Source organism: Notolabrus celidotus, chromosome 16, assembly GCF_009762535.1.
Source record: "Notolabrus celidotus isolate fNotCel1 chromosome 16, fNotCel1.pri, whole genome shotgun sequence".
NCBI classification, from domain to species: Eukaryota; Metazoa; Chordata; class Actinopteri; order Labriformes; family Labridae; genus Notolabrus; species Notolabrus celidotus.
This window is the reverse complement of record NC_048287.1, coordinates 3,965,106-3,989,104: the sequence shown is the minus strand read 5'-3', so window position 1 is coordinate 3,989,104 and position 23,999 is coordinate 3,965,106. Positions and strand designations below refer to the sequence as shown.

At 42.2% G+C, this 23,999-nt stretch overlaps 1 protein-coding gene across 1 annotated transcript; it reads right to left on the bottom strand.

Moving 5' to 3' along the window:
- Nucleotides 1–2,272: 2,272 nt before the first annotated feature.
- On the bottom strand, nucleotides 2,273–22,901 carry zdhhc18b (zinc finger DHHC-type palmitoyltransferase 18b). Its single transcript, XM_034705694.1, has 9 exons — nucleotides 22,033–22,901; nucleotides 18,071–18,231; nucleotides 14,476–14,628; nucleotides 14,140–14,277; nucleotides 13,771–13,822; nucleotides 12,337–12,439; nucleotides 10,438–10,547; nucleotides 10,220–10,322; nucleotides 2,273–8,357 (listed from the first exon to the last, which is right to left on the bottom strand). The coding sequence occupies exons 1-9, from the start codon at nucleotides 22,284–22,286 to the stop codon at nucleotides 8,001–8,003; spliced, it is 1,431 nt and encodes a 476-aa protein (XP_034561585.1). The 5' UTR covers nucleotides 22,287–22,901; the 3' UTR covers nucleotides 2,273–8,000.
- Nucleotides 22,902–23,999: the final 1,098 nt, after the last annotated feature.

Genomic DNA, 23,999 nt, shown 5'->3' with positions numbered 1-23,999 from the left:
TTCAACCCGCCCTGTGCTTTCCTTCATTGTTACCTGATAGTCACATGAGATTACTTTGACATTTGTGTGTCATACGACACACTATAAAGACTGTCTACACTTACATAGAACATTCAGTTTTAACCCTTTCAAGATGGGACATCATTTGTCCCACTAGAAAGCTCAACATATCCTAAAATCAATTCACACTAAAGCTTGGTAATTTAAGTTAACAAGATGAAATATTAATATATAATTGTAATGTATAGAATTATATAATGGACCTGTATTTTTGGGGAAAGTCAGGACACGTTACAACCTGATTTATTTCAGTTGAAAGAAAAATTATTAGAATAGTGGAGTCTGGCACGTCCACAGCAGCAGGACTTCTAAGGCAGAGATCCAGAGGACCCTACGAGGCATGACCGCTTATCCTGTTTGGGGTCATGGGGGGCTGGAGCTTTGGAAACCAGGGTACCCCTGAACAGGCTGCCAACCTGTCACAGGGCAAACATGGAGAGACAGATAACCATTCATGCCTTCCCTGAGCTCCCTTGTCTCGTAGGTTCCTCTGGATCTCTGCTGCTGTGGACGTGCCAGACTCCAGCTGCTACAACTACTACTATCCATCTCACACTATCATCTCTCTCTCTCTTCACCTCCCTCTATCCCTCTCTCCAACACGGTCTCAGCAGATATGTGTCTAACATGAGTCTGGTCCTGCTGGAGGTTTCTGCCTGTTAAAGGAAGTTTGTCCTTGCCACTGTAACTTGCTAAATGCTGCAAAGTGCTCTGCTCATGGTGGATTAAGATGAGCTCAGACTGAGTCCTACCCTGTCTTGATGTTGGGTCTTTGTTAATAAATGACATAGAGTATGGTCTAATGGTCATGCTAACGGGAAATTTAGAGTGACCAATTAACCTGGTGAGCATGTTTTGGACTGTGGAAGAAAGCCGGCGTACCCGGAGAGAACCAACTCATGCACAGGGAGAACATGCTGACTGCACAGACAGGCGGGGGATTCAAACCAGGAACCTTCTTGCTATGCGGCCTCTTCATAAGGGCATTTCGACCGGAGGAACTTTACCCCTGAGCTACGTGCGTTTTATGGAGGAGGAACCTTTTAGTTCAGGGGAAAGTAGTTCTGGGGACTGAAAGACCCCAGGACTCTTGGTCGAAATACACCTTAAGTCCAACTATGCAAAACTTGTAGACATAATATCTTAAAACAAATGACATAATAAAATTCAACCACCACAGAGTGTGCATGAATGGAGAAATGAACTTTTCAGATATTCCAGCTGCTTGGTCACTATAGGTGCTTTTCGACCAAGAGTTCCGGGGTCTTTTAGCCTCCAGAACTACTTTACCCGGAACTAAAGGGTTCCTGTGCCCCCATTGTTGTCTGCGTTTCGACCGCGGGCTGAAGTCCTGGGTAGATTGTGTAAATCAGGCCAGTGACATATGGAGAAAAAAAAAGTAAATACACTGCACCACCAGACCAGTAGAGGGCAGTAAAACAAAGACGAATGCCATTCATCACAGATGACACCATAGAAGCAGACGAACAGGCAGGTATCATTATTAGGTGGGCTGAGAGAAGACTACTGTTACAAGCTGCTAAATCAAGAGAATCACAGCTTCTTCTTTTGAAAAGTACACACACATACAAAAAAGATAGAACAAATAAAAACTAATGAAAGAAAGAGAAATCAAGTGAATCACAGATGTGTGTGATGTTACTGTGGACAGAGGGCGGAATAAAACCACTGCGGTTAATCTACCAATCAGACACATTCAGCATTGCAGGCACCACCATTGCATTGCAGGGGCTTTTCAGGGGGGAGATTAACTAATCCTGAACTAAATTTAGACCCTGGGTCCACCGGTCAGAAAACACCTTAGCTCACCAAGCTGTTGATCAAAGTGTTAAACTGTTTATACAAATATGAGTTAGTTTGGGGGCAGTAAGTGTTGCTCTTTTATGAATGACTTGTGCACATCTATGAACATATTTAACTTTTAAGAGAAGCCTACCACCCTTACAGCTAGACTATGTTGATAAAAGAAAGCTGCTTATTGGAAGAAGACCAAGATTCATTTTGTATCCACAGTTTCACAGTCAGCTGTGGAATTCAGACCACAAACCAAAAGTCACGTGTCCCCGTCTCTGACCTCAAGTCTACCACTGCACTGCGTTTAAATCCACCTGTCTGCTCCCTGACTACAGCTTTGCTTTGAGCCATTGTTTCCTTGGATTTCACAATATGGGAGACAAAAAGTTTAAAAAGATCATTGTTTTCGTTTTATTCTCAGTTATACAATCCTGGGAAACAGACTGTATCGACTTCCTTTATTTAGTGCATGTAATTACAAAGGAGGAAGACAAAGAGAAGAAGAGAAAAAGAGGTTGAATTAGAGGAGCACAGTGCTAAAAAAAGAGTCCTGCTGCTGGATATGCAGAGTATTTAGTACATGTGTGAGAGTGAATGGATGAGCTGTAGCTGCATGTTTATATGTCATTACTGCCATCTAGTGGTACAATGCAGAATTGGGTGCAACACAAACAAATTGAGCCTCTTCACTTCTCCTGCCTTTATTTCCTTCGTCCTTTATTTTGAAAGGAGCCCTGGCTGAATAACCTTACAGCTCATATGAGTACAGTATTTTACACTCAGAAATGCATCAGCTGCATTCATTCTCTCCTGTATTCAGAGGACGTTGGGAAGACTGTTCACACAGAAAGTGTCGCACAAGAGGTGATTCTGCTTCACTATTGGTAAGATTCTTGAGGTGAACTAATTACAGACAGCGTGCATGTACACATGTGCACGTGTGGATGGGGATGATTGTTTGGATCATTGCATTTTTGTGCAGCTATTGCCATCAGGTCACAATGTGGTTTAACATGATACATGTCACATAGAACTTGCATTCTGGATACTTCATACACATTTCCACCTGAGAAAAACCAACGCAGTCTTCTTTACAAACATGTTCACACATCGGTCAAAGCAGACAGAGTGAGAAAGTCAGAAAAATCAGTGCATGATAATAATGATAACACAACAGGAAGTGGTGCAGCCAGGGGTGCTGTGTGAGGGAGGAGTAAGGGTGACAGAGGCCCTCAGGAACATAGACTTAGGCTGCGTTCACACTGCAAGGCTTAATGCTCAATTCCGATTTTTTGTTTGCCTGTTCACATTCCCATCTATAATGTGACCTGTATCTGATTCCTGTGTGAACTCTTTGTGGCTCTGAAACTGCAACGCATGCGCAAAACATCAGTAACAATGACGTCACATGCAGCTGTTCCACAAACATAAACATGGAGGAAGTCAGCATTTTCACCTTTGTTACTAAGTTTTTGTGCAGTGGGAGCCGGAGAATGAATGACCAGGTGAGGAGGAGGTCAAGTGAAAAGAAAAAGAGAACCAAATTGATTGTTTTGGCTTTTTGCTGAGCTGTGGCCGCGAATATGTTTGAAAGGTATATTTATTATTTATATTTATGAGGTCCAAGTCCTCGCTGTCCCTCCAATGACTTGCTCCATCATTGCTATCCTCCATTTTTGCAAGACTACCGTGTCGCTATAAAGTGACGTGAAAGTATCAAATGCGCATCAAATCCACCTTGGCCGTTCACACTGAGGTCGCATTGAATAAATCAGATCTGTATCTGATTCAGGACCACATATGGAAGTGGTCTAAATCTGATTTGAAAAAAAAAAAACAGATTTGAGTGTTCACACTGCCTCTAAAAAATCTGACCTGGTCACTTGACCCCCCAAAAAATCGGATTTGGGCCACTTGTGCCTGCAGTGTGAACATAGCCATATATAGGTAGGCGCCGCATTGACTGTGCTTTCCCCGCTGCTCCGATACGTCAGCACGTTCGCCATATTGAATGTGGCGTGTCTGCCGTGAACTAATGAAAGTAGATGTGGAAACTGTGGGTTTATGAAAGAAAGACATGTTCCGTTGCATTAACTCATTTTGATCAACTGTTTTTACAATTATGGATTAAAACTAATGTAAGGACTAAAAGTAACGACTATTTAGAAAAAGAAAAAAATGTAAAGTCTGTTTATAAACTGAATAAAAGCCTACAGCTGGCAGTGAGTCTGCTTTTTAGCAGTGGAATGATAAACTACATTCTTGAAATTATAGACAAATTTTAAATTGTATAAAATATCATTTCATGAAAAAAAACGTTCACTATGATCACATTACTCATTGTGATCACATTACTCAACCAGTGTTAGTCTACTTCCATACAGCTCTGTTGACTCTTGTTAGTTTGATCCCCTGTATCCATAACCTGCTCTAAATATTTCATCATTCTAATTTTATGTTTCAGCCTGTTGGTGCGTTTCATTACCGTTTCCTCTCTCTCTTTTTCATACCATTGCTCTGTGGCCTTTAAATGCCCACGCTGAGGAATATTGTTTTTTAAATTGCATCATATTAAAGTCAGTTGTCCATATATTATGTTTATATCACATGAGGACGAAGTGCTTGAGACATTTAAACCGATTGAACAAGTGAAGGGATTTACTCTTTCAAATACAGGATGAAAGGACGGTTATAATTAACACTAAACACTTCAAAGTGATTAAAATCTAAGATGACTTTATTCATACTGACCTTTTTAACAGACAGCTGCTGTATGTGAAATAAATCACACCACTTTTAAACAAATGAGTCAGTATGTTTAACAGATGTCCCGGTGTTTTAATGTTTAAGCAGTGAAGGAGTTTTTTAAAGTTAATGTTCAGGCTGTGGAGACTTCTACTAAACATTTGTTGCATATATTTGGAAAGCTCTAATGGTAATAAGTCAAATTTACACCGATGAGGTCATGTAACAACAATCAGGAGGCATGTTTCTACGTATATGTGTGCACACATCTTTACTGATTGCCACATTCAACATAGTTGACGTACGGCTCAGCCAGTCAATGCGGCGTCTTCGTATATATGTCTATGCTCAGAAAAATAAGAACATATGCAGAAGTTCAGTGAAGGGGCCCCATGTGATATTTGGGTGGCGCTCCCTGGGTGCAGCACAGGCAATGTGCAAACACTGCTTCTGCTCAGGTGAACCACATATTCAGGGATCCATATCACAGCTTCATGAGTGGGAAAGTATCTATCAGGTGTTTGTGACCTTTAATGGATGTAAATAAATAGTGTACAGTAAAATATATCTTTAGTTGTTATCATGCAGATGCATTCCCTGCCATCTATATAAAACACCACCAATACAACAGATACACACGCTCATATCACTGTGCTCCAAGTGTCGAGTTAAAGGGGGGTTCCAACCCAAAGCAGGATTCACATGTATGATTTCAACACAAAGTGTCGAGGGTCAACTCATGACGTGACTCCAGTGCTCAGTCCTTCATCTTAGCTTCATCAAACACTGGTGTGGATGCTCTGTGTCATGTCGGACAGAGAACACCACCGAGGGCCCAGGCAGATGTGTGTCTAACATGAGTCTGGTCCTGCTGGAGGTTTCTGCCTGTTAAAGGAAGTTTGTCCTTGCCACTGTAACTTGCTAAATGCTGCAAAGTGCTCTGCTCATGGTGGATTAAGATGAGCTCAGACTGAGTCCTGTCTGGAAGATGGGACTGGATCTGATCCTGTCTTGATGTTGGGTCTTTGTTAATAATAGAACATAGTGTACGGTCTAGACCTTCTATGTTTGGAAAGAGTCTGAGGAGAACATTTGTTGGGATTTGATTGATTGATTTTAAAACCCATCAGCTGTTGACCCGAGACACTGAAGTCTCTCAGGAGAGGGAGGTGTTTTTTTTGTCCTGATTAATGATGTTGAGATAAGGCTTTCATTTCAGGTGAGCCAGCTTTGACTTTTAAGGCCCAAAATTAGGGAGCAGACTCTTGTTTTTTAAGGGTTAATCTCACAATATATCATCAATACTATCTTGTAATTTGTTTTATCAAACAGATTTTTTTTTTACTGCTTTGTACGGTCATGTTTAAATATTTCATTTGGCTTTAATTGTTATCGTGTTGAATCTTTTAATATCAAAGCTGCTGTGGGCAAATATATATCTTATCATATCTTGCATGTGCTTATTTATAAGGTGATTCTAAACTTGCTTCCCTCTTATTTATGTGATTTTATTCATTTAAGAAATACTGGAAGCTAAAGTCTCCGCTCTGTGACCCAGTCACAAAACTTGGAGGAGATAAGCGCGAGTAACAAAGACGTTTCAACACGGCTTTAAAATCCTTTTGAACTCAAAAAGCCGTGGCAGAGATCGCCCGGTGTTTTGGTTTAAGCAGCGACCCTGTTAACTGGAGACTTTCAGCCGGATGCATCCCTCATAAACGTCTTTAGACGATCATTAAATATCTGATGAGGATATTTTGAAATCTTAATAAAAACTAAACTAGTTTGCATTCCCAGGAACTCCCTCTGTGTTTCAACAGCTGTGTAAACTCCACAAACACTGACACGTTCAGCTGAAGGTCTCCAGTTTACAGGGTCACTTTTAAAACCGTAACACCGGGAGAGAAGCATTCACGGTGGGCTGAGAGAAGACTACTGTTACAAGCTGCTAGGGTTGCAAAATTCTGGGAATGTTCAAAGTTGGAAACTTTCCATGGGAATAAACGGGAATTAACCAGGAATTTACTAAATTAAAAGTTGGCTCTTAATATGGAACTTAAATATAGTTGGGGAAAATATACTTTAGACCACCTGGTGGAAGGGACCTTGTGGATCTGTGGCCCTTGCACCTATAGCTTCACTCATACTCCTGATCCCACCATCATCAGCTGCCTCAGAGCGCAACTGGTCCTTGTTCAGTAACAGGCCGACAAATGTGAGAGTGGAAAAATTGGTTGGTATTCGTGCTAACCTGAGGCTTTTTGAGCCTGACACAGAGCCATCCTCAACAAGGCTGGACAGTGACACTGAAGAGGAAGAGTCGGAGTTGGATGTTGAGGAAGTGGACATGGAGGATGTTGATGAGACCCAGGAAGATGAGGCCCATTGCCTGAAAGGGTTAAGCAAAAATGCAGAGGCTAGGCTTGAGAAGCTTGAGGGAAGATGCTTTTCATTTAACATTTTGAATGGGACTTTGTTGGGATTACATTGTTGTTAATTTTTGAATGGGTTGGGTCGGAGGGATGAGTAATATTTAACTCAACATTCATGTTTTTGTTCTTCAATGAAAGAATTGATTGTTGAATAAAATATTTAACACTTGATAAAGTTCTACTTACAAATAAATCTGTTTTAGTGTATTATTTTGGATGGATGTCTGCTTATAACAAAACAAATATTTATGCTTGGATATGATACCTTTCCATTAAATTACACACAATTCAAAGTTCATTCACATAATTCCCATGGTAAGTTTCTAATTTGAAATATTTCCATAATTCTCAGGCTTAACTTCACATGGAAATTTACCAGAAATGTTCCACCCCTTTGCAACCCTACTCTCACCATGACATCACTGGTACAAACTGTCCTCTGCTGCTCAGCTGAAGGAGGGAACTGGCTCACGTTCATGCTATAAACCATGTTGGAGAAATAACACATGTGACTTCTATAGATCTGGGCTGGATTAACCTTTAACTTCCACCTTTACAGATTGAGACTAACTGCAAACTTTAGCATCCATATGAAGCTTTCAAGCTACTGCAGTTTAGACTTTATACATCAAGCTACTGTTAAACAGCGTGTGATGTATGTAGCATGCTGGTAGACCTCCTGTTTCACAGGAACGTCATCAGAGAGATGTAGTAAACTATTCTACCTCCACAATAACTTGACTCTGCTCTGTGTCTTACCTCCACACTGATTACACAGTAACACATCTCTGTGATTATCATCCTGGTACACGTAACAAGACCCAGCATTCAGATCCATAAATAATAAAGAACATTTGAACTTTATAAAACTTGTACTGTGACTGTTATACAGCATGCAAGCTTCAAACAAAGTGTGTTTCCGCTTGAGAACGACGTCATTCCTGTCAGTCAGTGCAAAGAAGCAAAGCTGGACCCTTTGTGGACCCTGGGTTTGGAGCCGGGGCCAGAGTCCGGAGAGGTAGGGGACACCGGGACATCGAAGGCCGGGTTAGGAATATGCAAAGCCGCTCTTTTACTCCTCTTTGAGCGAGTCTTGCTGTGACGTGGCGGAGAGACGTCGCCGTGGGAGATGATGATATGGCGTGCCCCGCAACTGGTGGAGACCTCAGGTGAGGGGTCAGGGTTCATGGCGGGGCTGATGTCTGGGCAGGGATGAGCCGTCTGAGGTTTCCCCTGAGGACACGAGGTGGAGATGAGAGGGGAGAGTGTGGCCGACTCCAGCAGACCTTTAGTTCCCTGTGTGCACTGAGGAGGCACGAGGAAGAGGGGGGGAGGAGGAGGAGGGGAGGAGGGGGAGGAGAGAGACAGGAGGTGATTAGATGAGTCAGTGTTTTCAAAAGAGCATACAGTAGGAGGTTAAATCACTTCAGTGAGGGTCAGTACAGCTGAGCAGGATGAATCAATGATGAATTTTCTTACCACTCCACCAAACAACATTTAAAACACCTCACTCCATAATCAAACATATTCCAGATTAAACTTCCTCTCAGTGAACTCTTCAGTTCAGTCTTAAAACACAATGTAAACTAAGAAGAGCAACGTGTTTCCAAAGAGCCAAACAGCTGCTGCTCAGACTGAAGCTCTATCTGAACCACAGCTACCATATGTAAACTAAAGTTCCTCTAAAGCTCTCCGGACGTCTTTTTATGTCCTTGAGCTGCTCTGTGAGGAGGAAGCAGCTTCTTCACCTCCTGCTCTCTCACTTCCTCATAAGTCACCCTGAGTTAACAAACAGCAAAGGAACAAAACACTGAGGCACGGACCGAGACATCACCAAGATACATACTGAAGTTCCTCTATGTCAGAGAACAAGGGGAAGGCATGAAGAGAAGAGGAAAGGACCACTCTTTCATCTATTAAATTGTGCATTTTTCAATTAATGTGAAAATATGGAGAATATGAACTCTCAATATTTGTCTTTTTCTTATTTGAACTCTGAGAATAAAGTGTAAATGTGTAGAAAAAGCCAAAATGCCATTTTGAGAAAGAATTGAAATTTAATTCTTCCTCCTGATTTTGACATCAGAATATCAAGAGAAATGTTCCAGTGTTTCAGACTTTAATTAAAAAAGGTACATGTTCATATGTTCTAGTTAAAACATGATGCAAAACATTTCAAGCCACTTTCTGTTAAAGTTGTGAAGATGACGGCTTAAAGCTCAGAAGTGAAGAAAAGGCTTCAAACGTCTACTTCATAGGACAGGTGCGTAGGTCCTGCACACTGTTTGGATCAGCTCTTAGTTAGACTGCCAGGAGAACTGACACACTGGGATCCTTACTTTCTCCCTCTCTCCTCTCTCTGCCTGTCACTCACTTTAACTCTTCCTGTCCCATTAAAGTTACTAACCATAGACCTTTCTGGAGTCCCTGAGCTCCCTTGTCTCGTAGGTTCCTCTGGATCTCTGCTGCTGTGGATGTACCAGACTCCAGCTGCTACAACTACTACTATCCATCTCTCCACTATCATCTCTCTCTCTCTTCACCTCCCTCTATCCCTCTCTCCAACACGGTCTCAGCAGATGTGTGTCTAATATGAGTTGATTTACATTTTATATTTGGTCTTAGATGGTAACACATAAGCACGATGTCCTCCATCCTTTAAACAGCCTAACAGGTGTAGTAATCCTGCCGTCAGCACCTGTAATAGTGGGGTCTACCTCCATTAAATGTAATTCTTTGTTGGGGCGTTAACCTGGCTCATGCATATCGCTAATCCTTTTATTTTTACCATTAGCACAAACGGCCCATTTTCATAGCTAATGGCTGGATGTGCATACGGGCCCTGGTTTGTGATTTTTATGACCTGTCTGTAGCGATGCTTCTTCTGCACTTTGTTTTAGAATCTTCCTTTACTCCAATGAGAGTGAACAGGCGAGCTTTAACCTGAACACATATTCACATTAGGCTGATGCTCATTGAGAAAGCAGCCTTTAAAATGATGAACCCGTGACTTTGAAGTAGTTTCAGGGTATTTAAGGGTAACCACGCTCTCAGCAGGCAGCAGAAAGATGTCAGGCAGAGGAACGGGTGTGATGGGAGCTGAGGGGTGCAGGCAAAGGGGAGGGGGATTCCTGCAAGCCAATAGCCAGCGGGGGAGATCCTCCTACCACGTTTATCTCGCTTTTAGCGGGCACAGCGGTCAGCTCGATGTCCACACTCGCCGTCTGGGCTGATTCATCCGAGGGGAGGAAACCTCGTCTGTCGATCAGGCTGAACAAACAGAAACAAAAACAGAGACGTCATCAAGAGTTCTCTCTTGATCTCATCATCTCATGAACCCTCAGAGTTTACACTGAGCATGGAGCACACAGACTCACAGACTGACCTGGGCGGCATGGGTCCACACAGCACCGTGCAGCAGTTGATGAAGATGTTTCTATGGCTGTATGGATTGGTGACATCTTCTCCACCTTTCCCCGACCAGGAGCCTTTAATCTTCAACACACAGGACACAAACTCAGAGCCAGCAGCATTTCAACGTTCTGGTTTCGTATACATTTTTTCATTTTCTATTTAGATGTAATAATAGTGCGATAATACCAACAATTATTGTTTCAAATATTCCAAATTGTTTCACTAAATTTCACCTCAAGTCACTAGAAACGTCCCTTTTCAGCATGTACTTGTTTTTTCAACGATACAGTTAAACATTTGCTAGTTGACACCAAAATTACTCATCAGCGAAACAAGGTTTTATTTTTGTACTAATGTAGGACGGGCACATGTTGTGACTGAGCTGTAGTGTAGCCACCCACCACTAGCTGGAGCTGGAGCTCAGGTTGATGATGAATACTACCTGGATGTAAACGAGCACAGATGAAAGATGGCGACTCATAGCGTGGGGAGGTTTGGAATATTTTGATTTAGAAGGTGGAGGTTAAGTTGTATGAGGCTGTGTCTGGTTAACTCGACTGGAGCGATGTGTAACCAGCAGGTATGCTAATCTGCAAGAGGACCAAAAGCTGGTACAGCTAGCTATCCTCATGTTAGCCACACACTGCAAACCTGTTGACATTGTTTATCTGCTGTAGTGTTAATTTAAATCATTTCAGTCTATATATATATACATATCAGGATCAGTCTTAGGACCCCTTTTATTCATTATTTATATCAACACGATACATCATAATGTTTTTAGTGCAAATTTCCACTTTTATGCCAATGACGCCGTAATGTATTGCTCTGCAGTCACCCCAGACCAGGCTTTGACACATTAACAAACTGCTTTTAATGCAATTCAACAGAATTTTCATGATTTAAAACTTGTTTTAAATGCTGACAAGACAAAAGCCATGCTGTTCTCTTAGAAAAAATCAAAGCCTGCAAACGTGCCGTCAATATGCACCCGTGAGGGGATGCAGATTGAACTTGTTTCCCACTAAGATACCTCGGCATCTTAATTGATGATTCTTTAACTTTTACCCCTCACATTTAGCAGCTCGCTAAAAGGTTAAAATTAAAGCTATGTTTTTATTTTAGAATCAGATCCTGCCTTTCTTTTGAAGCCAAGGGAAAACTTGTTGCTGCTTCGTTTCTGTCTGCGCTGGGATGTCTTACATATGCACGCCTCTGCTAAAAGCTTGCACATGCTGGATACTGTATATCATGGAGCTTTGAGGTTTATCACCAATTTTAAAATGATGACTCATCACTGCGTGCTGTACCCAAGAGTAGGATGGTCTTCCCTGTCGTCAGGCAGGCAGAAACATTTGCATCTTTTAATCTGTAAGTGCATCTTACTTCCCTCGTACCTCCTCATCTACATCACACAAAAGAGCTCAGGAAGTCATAATCTTTGATCTCAGGATCTCTTATTACTATCTGTTCAGAGGGTCAGGACTGAACTTGGGAAAAAGGCCTTCAGGTTTGCTGCTTCCTCGACCTGGAGTGCCTTACAGAAGCATCTGAAACTTTGTGGTCTGATAACTTTGAATGCTTTTAAGCGTTCCTTAAATGACTTGGAGGCTGTTTTTCTGGAGGTATTTGTTGTGTAGCTGTTGTTTGCGCCTGCTATTTGTGTGTATGTCTATTGTAACTCTATAACTGTGCTGCTGCCATTCTTGGCCAGGAATCTCTTGGAAAAGAGATTTTTAATCTCAATGAGCATTTCCTGGTTAAATACAGGTTATTAATAAAAATATCATAAAAATGAATAAATAAATACATAAATCTCCACACCCTGAACATCCCTTTCCCTCCCACAGTGAACCCAATCAGTACTTACGTCTTCGTTTGTGGTGAGATTGGAAGCAACGAGATATGTATGGAAGCCTGAGAGGCCCAAAATAGACCAGACTGAGAAGAAGCAGATCACCAGCTCCACTGCAGTGAAAAGTTGGGTCAAGGACATCAACAGTGTATTAAAAGAGAATGAAACAAATACTTCTCCTCAACTTGTTTTAGAAACCTCTAAAGCCTCTAGAAACGTAAATGGAACATTTTAAATTAACATAGAATATCAAAATGTAATGTGTAATCAAGTTTCAACAAAAATTTGAGTGAAACTAAACGTCCACAACTCTGAAGTCACTCTGTTCAAAAATATCTTCTTTTACAGGTCAGAGCATTTCTCAGGACTGTGTGGGCGTGGCCTAACTCTTTGATTGACAGGTCAAGAGAGAGTTCACAGCCTGCATGTTTGAGTCGTCACCGACTTCAGATTCCTGAGGACAGTTAGTGAACCGGTCCTGGGGATAGTTAGTGGACCGGTCCTGGGGAAAGTTAGTGGACCGGTCCTGGGGATAGTTAGTGGACCGGTCCTGGGGAAAGTTAGTGAAGCGGTCCTGGGGAAAGTTCGTGAACCAGTCCTGGGAATAGTTAGTGGACCGGTCCTGGGGAAAGTTAGTGAACCAGTCCTGGGGAAAGTTAGTGGACCGGTCCTGGGGAAAGTTAGTGAACCGGTCCTGGGGATAGTTAGTGGACCGGTCCTGGGGAAAGTTAGTGAACCAGTCCTGGGGAAAGTTAGTGAACTGGTCCTGGGGAAAGTTAGTGAACCGGTCCTGGGGAAAGTTAGTGAACTGGTCCTGGGGATAGTTAGTGGACTGGTCCTAGGGAAAGTTAGTGAACTGGTCCTGGGGATAGTTAGTGGACTGGTCCTAGGGAAAGTTAGAGAACCGGTCCTGGGGAAAATTAGTGGACCGGTCCTGGGGAAAGTTAGTTGACCTATGCGGGACTGCTTTAGCCACTCGGCCGTGGCTCAACTCAACCGCGTCCCAAAATTTGCCCAAATCCACCGCAGTCAGGGGAATAGAAGAACGACAACTAGCTGTCATCTTCAGCGGTGGATGTGCAGACAGGGACACACGAGCACATCGGTGCAAAGAGCAGAGAGACAGCTATACAGACAGATTATAGGCAGTAGGTGATTAGCAAACAAGCTAACTGAGCAGGAGCGGATTAGTTTTGTTGAACATGTGTGCACCTGACTCAGTGTTTCATTTCTGATTGGTTGGACATTTATTACGTAATAAATATCAGGTTAAACCAGCCCCCTTAAAACCCAGTGTGAAAACGTAACTGAACATATTTGAAAATGGATCGAAGTTGAGTTCTAATATTTTTAAATAGTTTTTAGTTTTTACATATGGTCTGAAATATCATAGGTAGAACGCTTGTTTATTTGGGTTCCCAGGGCCACACGTTTGTGATCAAAGGATATCTGCCGGGACTCTCCTGCAGAGCGAACACAAGACCCTTTCCTCCTTGAGCCCCTGAAAGAGAGGAAACACTGATAGATCAGAAGTGAAACGTGTGACTGTGTGTGGAGTCTCACATCTGTAGTTAAACAATCTGAAGAGGGGTCGACTGGAGACAGAAAACAAAGCCAGACACAAACCAGCAAATTAAATTGTCCATTAGGCTTCTTTCAATCAGACTTATGAACTACTCTATGTGACTGAATATCTCTCACACTAAGGCTGTCTGAACAAGAAGAGGAAGCTGGTGTTTGAGCGAGATCCTGATGTCTGTGAAGCATGAAACCCCTGTGCATGTAAGGCTGCGTGATACGTTGTTTCAGAACACTCACTCAGTGCGAGGTGTGTCGTCACGCAGCCGAAGATAAACGCCGTCAGGAAAGAGAGCGACACGATGAAGGTGTAAAAGAAACGGTAGTTACGTTTCCCCACACAGTTCCCCACCCAGGGGCAGTGATGGTCAAATCGCTCTGGAAGAGAAACACAACAAAGACATATTTTTGAACTGTCCCTTTATTCAGTTTTATTTAAGGAGGGATAAAAGATTGAAACAAATGAGTCCAGGCTGAAGCAGAGAGATGAAGTGACTCTCGCTGCAGTCCTGTGAGGTCTCGATTCATAATTTATCCCTGCTAAATGTCAGGGTGTCGGTGTGTGTTGCAGCTCACCCACACAGTTGTCACACAGGCTGCAGTGGGAGGTGCGCGGGGGTCGGAACATCTTGCAGGTAAAGCAGTACTTGAGCTTCACCACCTGCTGGTTGATGAGGACCTCCTTCGTGCGCGGTGGAGGCCGATAGCTGCTGCTGTTTCCAGGGTTGTCTGCAGAGGAGGAAAAGACAAGAGAGACAAACACAGTGATCCACTCATCCTCAGTGACAATGGTTAGTCTTTCATTGTCAGGACTAGTGCTGGGCGATAATTTGATAACATTTAGGATCACAATATAATTTTTCTCTATATAAATATGAAAAACGTTTGATAACATTAGATATAAAAAACATGTAATTACACCCCCGGCCACTTAAAATGGAGGGGGTGCCAAAGAGCCTTAAACGCTAGTTGCCATCCAACATTAGACAGAAGAAGAAGACTGCATTGAACAGCCAATTATGTTACAGGATGAGAGGTAGGCGGGGCTTAAAGACGTTCAGAGCAGAATGTAAACACAGCTGAAACGAGCGACAGCAACACTGAATAAAACTGAAAACCTAGCCGCTCAAAGCAGAGTCGTTAGTCTGACACTGAGTCGACTCTGTGTTAACTATTAACTTCATACACTTCATTAAATTTACTTTCAGGATGTGGGTAAAGGAAGAGCACAGAGACTACTTCTGCTGTGCATTTGTAACACGTTTAATATCCACTGCGACTGTAGGACAACTGAACAACGACCGTGATGCATTCACTGCACTGTGGGAAATAACATCACTCTGCCCGTAACCCTTAGTAACCTTAAAGGGGAGAGCACAACTCAAAACAATATTCTATAAACTGATACACAAAATATAGTTTGATATATATTTGTTGTAAATTTAAATCAAATTATACAAATAACCTCAATCTGAGAAAAATAAGAATCTACAAACTAAAACTTCACAAAAATCTAATTTCACATTAAAGACCTGCTTCCTGTCAGAAATGATGGATTCAAGAAGCTCATCAGAAACTAAATCCAGTCACAAACTAACAAACTTCTTCAACTTCACTCAGGAGCAAAAATCTGATTTTAAATTTAAATGAAATAATGATTTGATATTTATCGTGATAATTATCAATATTGACTGGTATGAAATATTTTATTGCGATAACATCTTTTTCAATATCGCCCAAGCGGCAACCTCCGGTCTCAATGTTGAAGCCCATGCAGAAGTGTTATAAACTGCAATACATTGAAAATCCGCTTGAGGCTGGCTGCAGAAACACCAGAAACCACATAGATATGAATGGGAAAAAGACGATCTTTGCAGCATTAATAAACATGTTTAAAGCCTGGTTCAAAGAACGGCTTGGCACTATGAAGCTAATCTCTCTATCAGCACTGTACAGGGGGTGAATTTTTTTCTAACGTGACGGTTCAGAAGATATTAAGTTTTGCCCAAATAAGGACATGACTGACGTGACTCCCTGCCTAGAACACATAGCTGTTGGCTAGGAGGCTCACACTACGTCACACTCTGCCAGGTTGGGTTACGCATTTCCAATATGGCTGCTGCCGTCGATTTGCTTCAAAACAGCTCTCAGGAACAGATGGGTGACATCACGGATACTACGTCCATATTTTATACAGTCTATGATATCGCCCAGCACTAATCAGGACCTCTACATTGACCATTTCTTACATATGTTTAATAACTCAGGCATGTTGTTCAGTCTTATTCTCACCTGAGGTTTCACATTCAGAGTCTTTGTTTCCCAAATAAAAGAACCAGCAGCTGTTCAGTCGGATCACATGAACATCTTGCATCACCGTGACCTCAACTTTGGTCATGTGTGGGAGTAAAGGTGCACAAGAAGCCAACTTTAGACACTGAAGTCATTACAGTGAAGCATGGCACATGAAAAGGAGAGATGCTGTTGGAATGACTTGAACTGACAGTGAGCAGAACTGATGGACCGCTCTGAAGCAGGAAACCGGGACAGGTTGGGATAACAAATCTCAGCGGACACATTCTCTCCAGAAACCTGCGCCAACTGACATTCATAACACGAGACAGGAGAACGGGACTGTTTACAGAATCTATTTTGGTTCTTAAATGTGTCAAAGTTTTATCTTCATTACTCTGAACTGGCAGAACAATCACTGGCCCTGTACAGTCTGCCATATGGTGCCGGTTTGGAGTGAAACAGTAGCCTTCAAAGTCTCAGAAGCAAAATAACCAGAACATTTGATAGCTCAGCATTCAGGACAACGCCACAAATCATACAGGAGGGACAATTCTTTAATGCTCACAGGGCTCCAAAACTTAGCCTTCAATGCAACAACACATAGTTTTACTGAAACTGTCCACCTCCGTGTGGAAACAGAGAAAAATGACTTCACTTTGAGAGGACAGCGTATATACATCAGGCAGGTTAGGCTTCCTTTGGTGTTCTAGGCTCAACATGCATCAATAAAAGCAGTGATATTTAAGGGATAATGTATGGTTAGCAGGTAGTTACTGGGAATAGAATCCTGACAGGATGAGACGAGACCATGAAGTGAAACGGAGGGGTCTCGTCCATCCTGAAGTTCTATTTCCCATAACAACCTGTTAACCATACATTATCCCACTTATTACCCGGCTACTAACTTAAGATACAAACACGTTGTTAAAAACTTTGATTAAAGATCATTTCATTGATTTAAATGATTTATGTTTACAGTTTTTTAAAAATAGTCCCAGTGATTCCTAGCAGGGGCTTTTTAGGAGGGAGATTATCTACCCCTGAACTAAAGTTAGACCCTGGGTCCACCGGTCGAAACCATAGACTGTAAATAAAAATGGACAGCGTTGCTCCGCCTCTTCCCGTTGTACAGTTCTGAAGCCAAAAAATCCCTCTCCTGGGCGCAGCCATTGTGCAGCCAGAGCCTGTGAAACCTTTGTAATAAGCTCCGCCCTACAGCGTGACATCACAAGACGCTGTGTGTCCTTTGAAGTTTCGTTCTACGGCGGCTGTGAATCAAAGGAAACCCGGAAGTAAACTAATAACTAACGAAAAAGAAACTTTTCAGAAAAAAGAGGCCTTGAACACAAAACAGTCAAATACTAACTATATATCACCACAGCATACGGATGTGAGAAACATTCGTACGACGTGTATTTATTTTTTAAAGTTTGACTGCTCCCCCATTCAAATTAATGGGGGAGACGGATTTTTTGACCTATACTGCAGCCAGCCACCAGGGGGCAGTCACACTGCTGAAAGCCTCCCCACCAGGGCCGTATCCGGCACGCTTGGTCGAAACGCACGTAGTTCAGGGGTAAAGTCCCTCCGGTTTAAAAACGCCTCATCTGTGAGAGTTAGATATGCTTCCCAGGGGAGACAGGTAAACAAAGCAAAGCAAAATGGCAAAGACTGATACAACACTACCCTGTAATAAAACTTCAGTTTAAGTTCAGGAGCATTTCACCCTCAACTCTGCAAAGAAGAGGGCTGCCTGCAAACTAAAGGGACCTCACTCAGCCCAGAAGAACATTGGTGATGCATACATTATCACACAAGACATTTAGACAGATTAAGGTAACAGTATTAGGAGGACAGTGAAGAGGCGTGCACTCACCAATCTGTTTTTCTATGTCTGTAGCCTCGTCAGGAGTTGCTCTGGGCAGGATGCCGGGGTCCGTGAAGCTGGTCTGGAGCAAGGTGATAACCACGAACACAAACAAGCCTCCTCCAATAAAAGGTATGCAGCTTGTCAGGTGTTTGACCAGGAAGGGACAGCTGTAACATGAGGAGACGAGGAAGAGGAGTTATCATCACATGTGGACTGTTTTAGAGCTCCGCCTCCGTCTCAGACGACTGAGCCTACATTTAACATCCACTTTGAAATCTATCTTAATTAACATCCAGCTCCTTCAGTCACCGTCTGAGTCTCTGGAGAGGAAGCACACTTTTTACTGCACTGTGACGGAGAGAATGACAAGCCCATGATCGAGCACTACATCTCACATTTACAATCAAACTAATACTTAAAGCTGGGGTTGGGAGTCAGATTTCGATTTTGTTATACTGGTTAAAATTATCTTTATGTCCTGATGGCAAAAGCTGGGAAAACACCAACCAATCCCTGAGTTGAGTTGATGTAGTGCAAAACACAAACCATGTGCTGAGGACCGGTTTTGAATCAGTCACCATCATATGGTCGTGAATCAGCGGGCGCTCGTGCATGTGAGGGGGGGGCGTTGTTTTGGAGGAGCTCTGAGGGGAGGGGGGGAGGGGTTAGACGGAGTCCTGAGGAAATGCTACATTCAAATTCATGCTAGTTTTCCGTGACTACCAACCAAGCAGCAACCTCCGGTCTAAAAAATATGAGTCAATGCGGAAGTGTTAAAAGCTGCAGTTCATTGAGGATCCACTTGAGGCTGGCTCTGGAAGTACCAGAAGTCACATACACATGAATGGGAAAAAGACGATCTTTACAGCAGAAATAAACATGTTTACAGTCTGGTGCAAAAGATGAGTGTAGTCTGGATAGCTCATTTCTCAATGTCCTCTCACTGTGAGGGGGGTGAATTTTTTTCTAACGCAGCAATTTCGAAGATATTGAGATTACTAGTCTTCCAATGAGAGGCACAGCTGACTGTGGGAACACTGCAGCTGTTGGCTAGGAGGCTCAAAGCCCGCCTCTTTACGTCACACTGGCTCGACAGAATCAAACAGTGTGGCTGCTGCTTTCGATTGGCTTCAAAACAGCGTTCAGAAACAGATTGGTGACGTCACGGATACTACGTCCATATTTTATACAGTCTATGCTACCAACCCTAGCTTTAAATCTCCAACATGTTGCTCTGCTCTCGCTGCGTTTACTGTGAAATCTCTGAAAGAAAGATGCACGGCTGGTAGCGTCTTTTAATCCTTGCAGACGTCACATGAATGCGCATGCAGGCGTAAGCTTGTGCCATCCCCCATACAAAATCTAACATGAACATTAAAACAGTCCATATCAATATATAAGCCCGAGTCCTCCTCTCTATCATCCGAGTCCTTGTGCAGTCAATGCTCGAGTCTAAGTCCAAGTCCGAGTCACGACTTCCGCAAAATGGTACTTGAGTCGGACTTGAGAACTACACCACTGGTTAATAACAGAACATAGAGTATGGTCTGGACCTGCTCTGTTTGGAGAGAGTCTGAGGAGAACATTTGTTGGGATCTGGCGCTTTATAAATAAAGATTGATTGATGTACAGAATGTTGTCTTTATATCACACTATCGTTAACAGGGCAACAAGAGAGCAATCTATTTCTGTTCTTCCTCCAAACTCACGTTCTGCTCACATATTTCTCATGTGTTTCTGACACAGCCTATACAGCTCTGGACATGGACTCTTCTAGCTCTCTGAAAGTAAGACTGCAACTTCTTTGAAAATCTGTCTACTAGAGAGGAGACACGTGTTACATGTGGAGAGTCTGATAGTGCTTCTCTCAGCTAAAGCTTTTACTTGCTTGTGTAAAGTAGCAGTGGAATTTATTGCAGAATAGCTTGAAACTAGTCATGTCCAAACCTCAAAACATTCTGGTCTGCAATATTTGATGTATACTCAGAGCTTACAGGTCAAACTATCACACCGTGTCCTTTTCTGGGTCTTTTTGGGGTGCAATCGGGGGAACTCACTCTGACTAAAGTGCAGTTGAGTCGTATAGCCTACTCAGCCCTTCTTGCGAGGCGTCTCATTCTCTTGAATTGGAAGAGTGACCGTCCTCCTACTTTCAGCAGGTGGATTTGTGAGGTGATGTATTTTCTCAAAATTGAAAAGATAAGACACACACTACGGGGATCAACTGGGAAATTTGATACAATATGGTATCCTTTTATTTCCTACGTGGAACGATTGACAGTACCGCTTAACGGATAAAAAGGGGTATGGCTCTGTAAAAATCACCAACTCTGCGATCTGGTGCACTTTTTAATTTATTTTTATGTAATTTATTTATGTTTCTCCTTTAAATTGTTATTGTCTTTATTTTGCTTTTTGTTTTCTAATATCATTTTGTCTTGGCTGTCCTGTGTCTGGAAGCCAGTTGTATTTAATTTTGTCAGGTTTTCTCTTTATTATTTCTGTATTGTCTTTGTTGTATTTGTCTGTCTGTATGGAAAACTCAATAAATACACCATGACTAAAAAAAAGAATAGCTTGAAACTCAAGGAGCTGGTGTCACTTAATGTTTTGAATCTAAAATGAAAGACCTGGAAGTAGAATCGTTAGGATGTTGTTGTTTTTAGTGTACCTTGTTAAAAAATGCCTCCTAGGTAATTGCTCTTTCAGCGACAAACGTTGTGCTTGTAAATTGTACTTTGGTTCTCTGTGTGTCAGTAACTTTGTGTTACTGTCTCGGCCAGGTCTCCCTTGAAAAAGAGATCTTTGATCTGAATGGGACCAAGCTGGTAAAGGTTAAAGCTAGGGTTGGTAGTCACGGAAAACTAGCATGAATTTGAATGTAGCATTTCTTCAGGACTCCATCTAACCCCTCCCCCCCTCCCCTCAGAGCTCCTCCAAAACGACGCCCCCGCTCACGTACATGGGTGCCGCTGATTCATGACCATATGATGGTGACTGATTCAAAACCGGTCCTCGGCACATGGTTTGTGTTTTGCACTACGTCTCACTCAGCGGTAAGAAAACACCAAAACATTCTCATAGTGAAAGTTAAAAACACAAACAAACATCAAATGTACGCTTTGCAGGAGGCGGGCAGAACGGCAGGACGGGATTTGATTGGTTTCATCATTTGGCTCCTGATGGCAGGGATTGGTTGGTGTTTTCTCAGGTTTACTCCGGCTCTAGATAGCAGCTTTTTTTACCTCTTTTTTAAGAACACATTATGTATTGATTACCATCAGGACATAAAGATCATTTTAACCAGTATAACAAAAAGTGTATCTAAATCTGACTACAATCCCCAGCTTTAAATAAAATAAAATAAAAAGTACACACATATCTGTGCATGCACTGTGTATTTGTGTATGTTGTCCTAGATCAATGAGGCACAGGTGAAGATGATATTGTCAACTGTGAGTCTCTAAAACAGTAGATACAGCAGTATGTGGTCATCCTGACTCATGCAATCCAATCATTGTAAAGCTGATGTCACATCTTGGTATTATACTTTTTTACTGCCTTCTTTTAATGCATCTGATAAGGGTTGCATTTTAATTTTGTAGCACAATTTACAAAGACAAAGATATGTCCTATTCTAACAGATCCCCTCCTGTGACTCACCCTGTCACTATTAAATGTCTCTGCAGAGGAACCCATGACATGATTCAAGAAATGATCAAGCATTGCTAGAATCAGTGCACCATAGTATTACCATTATTATAGTGGATGTATGTATCTCATCAGTTAGCATTCCCACCTCTACATAAGAGCATGATTTCATTTGTGTGTCTTTGTTTACATGAAGAAAAGACATTCGAATAAGAGTAGCTGTGCTGTTTCTGTGCAAAAACTTGACATTTATGGATTAAATATTTAAAATACAGCAAAGACTGAGACAAAAGTCTACTTATAAATCATGAACTTACTCAAACACAAAGAATAATCCACATGTGACGAGAATAAGGCCCAGAGTGAGGGGCAGGACCCCGCTCTGCCGGGCCAGCATGATCCGTCCATCGCAGTAGAACCGGTTCTTCCCCGGGAACACTTCCCACTTCCTCCTCGGTCTCTTCGGCTCCTCTCTCTGTTGGCTCTCTGCTTCATGAAGATGGGATGGAGGGGTCGGGGTTGGAGTCGGAAGCGCCAGCGGGTCTATCTGCTGGTACTCACAGTTTTTCATGGTTTATAATAACGCAGTTTGAGCGCTCTGTCCCAATTCCGAGGACCGGGGCATCAGTCCAGAGACCGGCAGCATCACCGGTGCCCGGGTCTGAGGCAGCTGAGGGGGGCAAACGTCGACATGTCATGGAGAAAGGAAGCTAATCCATCACTGTAAACACTGAAGTGTAGATAATCCAAAGACCCCGGTCTCGGAAGTACCCCCGAGTTACATTCCATGCCTCTTATGTGCTCCTCAGTCTGTCAGCACGAAGACTTCAGAGACACACAGACCGACGTTAGCCTGTTAACTAGCTGAGCCATCGAAACAAGCTAACTCAGCCAGCTGCAGATTACTCACTCTGTTACCTGGTAGCTTGTTAGCTTGTTAGCTAGCTGAGCCATTGAAACAAGCTAACACAGCCAGCTGCAGATTACTCCGTTACCTGCTATATTGTTAGCCTTTTAGCTAGCTGAACTATCGAAACAAGCTAACCCTGCCAGATGCAGATTACTCTCTGTTACCTGCTAGCTTGTTAGTCTGTTAGCTAGCTGAGCCAGCTGCAGATTACTCTCTGTTACCTGCTAGCTTGTTAGCCTGTTAGCTAGCAAAGACTAACGAAACACAGGCAGACAAATCTAGGCAAGGCAAGGCAAGTTTATTTATAAAGCAGCATTCATACATAGAGCAATTCAAAGTGCTTTACAGAGTTAAAAACAAAAACAGAACAGGAACAATCAACAAAAACATACAGCAAACAATTCAAACATTTAAATATTATATGTTATAAATTATGTTTGATCTACTCTCTCTCTCTCTCTGTGTACTTGTGTAATTTAACGTACATAGTAAATACTGTTGGGTCTTGTTTTTAAATTTAAATTACGAGGGTTTATTATAAATAATCACCCCTCTTCACTGCTCTGAAGTCCGTAACTGAATCACAACTGGCCTTATATTAACGAGATGAACCCTTTAATCATTCCAATCATCTCAGAACTTCTTCTCAAGGATTAAGACTCACACATATCTAGACAAACAAAGCACAGGCAGACAAAACACAAGCAGTCAAATCAAGACTAACAAAACACAGGCAGACAAAATCAAGACTAACAAAACACAGACAGAAAAAAATCAAGACTAACAAAACACAGGCAGTCAAATCAAGACTAACAAAACACAGGCAGACAATATCAGGACTAACAAAACACAGGCAGACAATATCAGGACTAACAAAACACAGGCAGACAATATCAGGACTAACAAAACACAGGCAGACAATATCAGGACTAACAAAACACAGGCAGACAATATCAGGACTAACAAAACACAGGCAGACAATATCAGGACTAACAAAACAGGCAGAAAATAACAAGACTAACAAAACAGGCAGACAATATCAGGACTAGCAAAACACAGGCAGACAAATCAAGACGAACAAAACACAGGCAGACAAATCAAGACTAACAAAACACAGGCAGACAATATCAAGACTAGCAAAACACAGGCGGACAAATCAAGACTAACAAAACACAGGCGGACAAATCAAGACTAACAAAACACAGGCAGACAATATCAAGACTAACAAAACACAGGCAGACAATATCAGGACTAACAAAACACAGGCAGACAAATCAAGACTAACAAAACACAGGCAGACAATATCAAGACTAACAAAACACAGGCAGACAAATCAAGACTAACAAAACACAGGCAGACAAATCAAGACTAACA

Coding starts and splice junctions, on each gene's coding strand:
- zdhhc18b (XM_034705694.1), bottom strand. CDS start 22,286: ATGAAAAACTGTGAGTACCAGCAGATAGACCCGCTGGCGCTTCCGACT. Junction 14,278..14,475: donor CCTGTGTGACAACTGTGTGG/GTGAGCTGCAAC, acceptor TTTCTCTTCCAG/AGCGATTTGACCATCACTGC. Junction 10,548..12,336: donor ATCTCACCACAAACGAAGAC/GTAAGTACTGAT, acceptor TGTGTGTTGAAG/ATTAAAGGCTCCTGGTCGGG.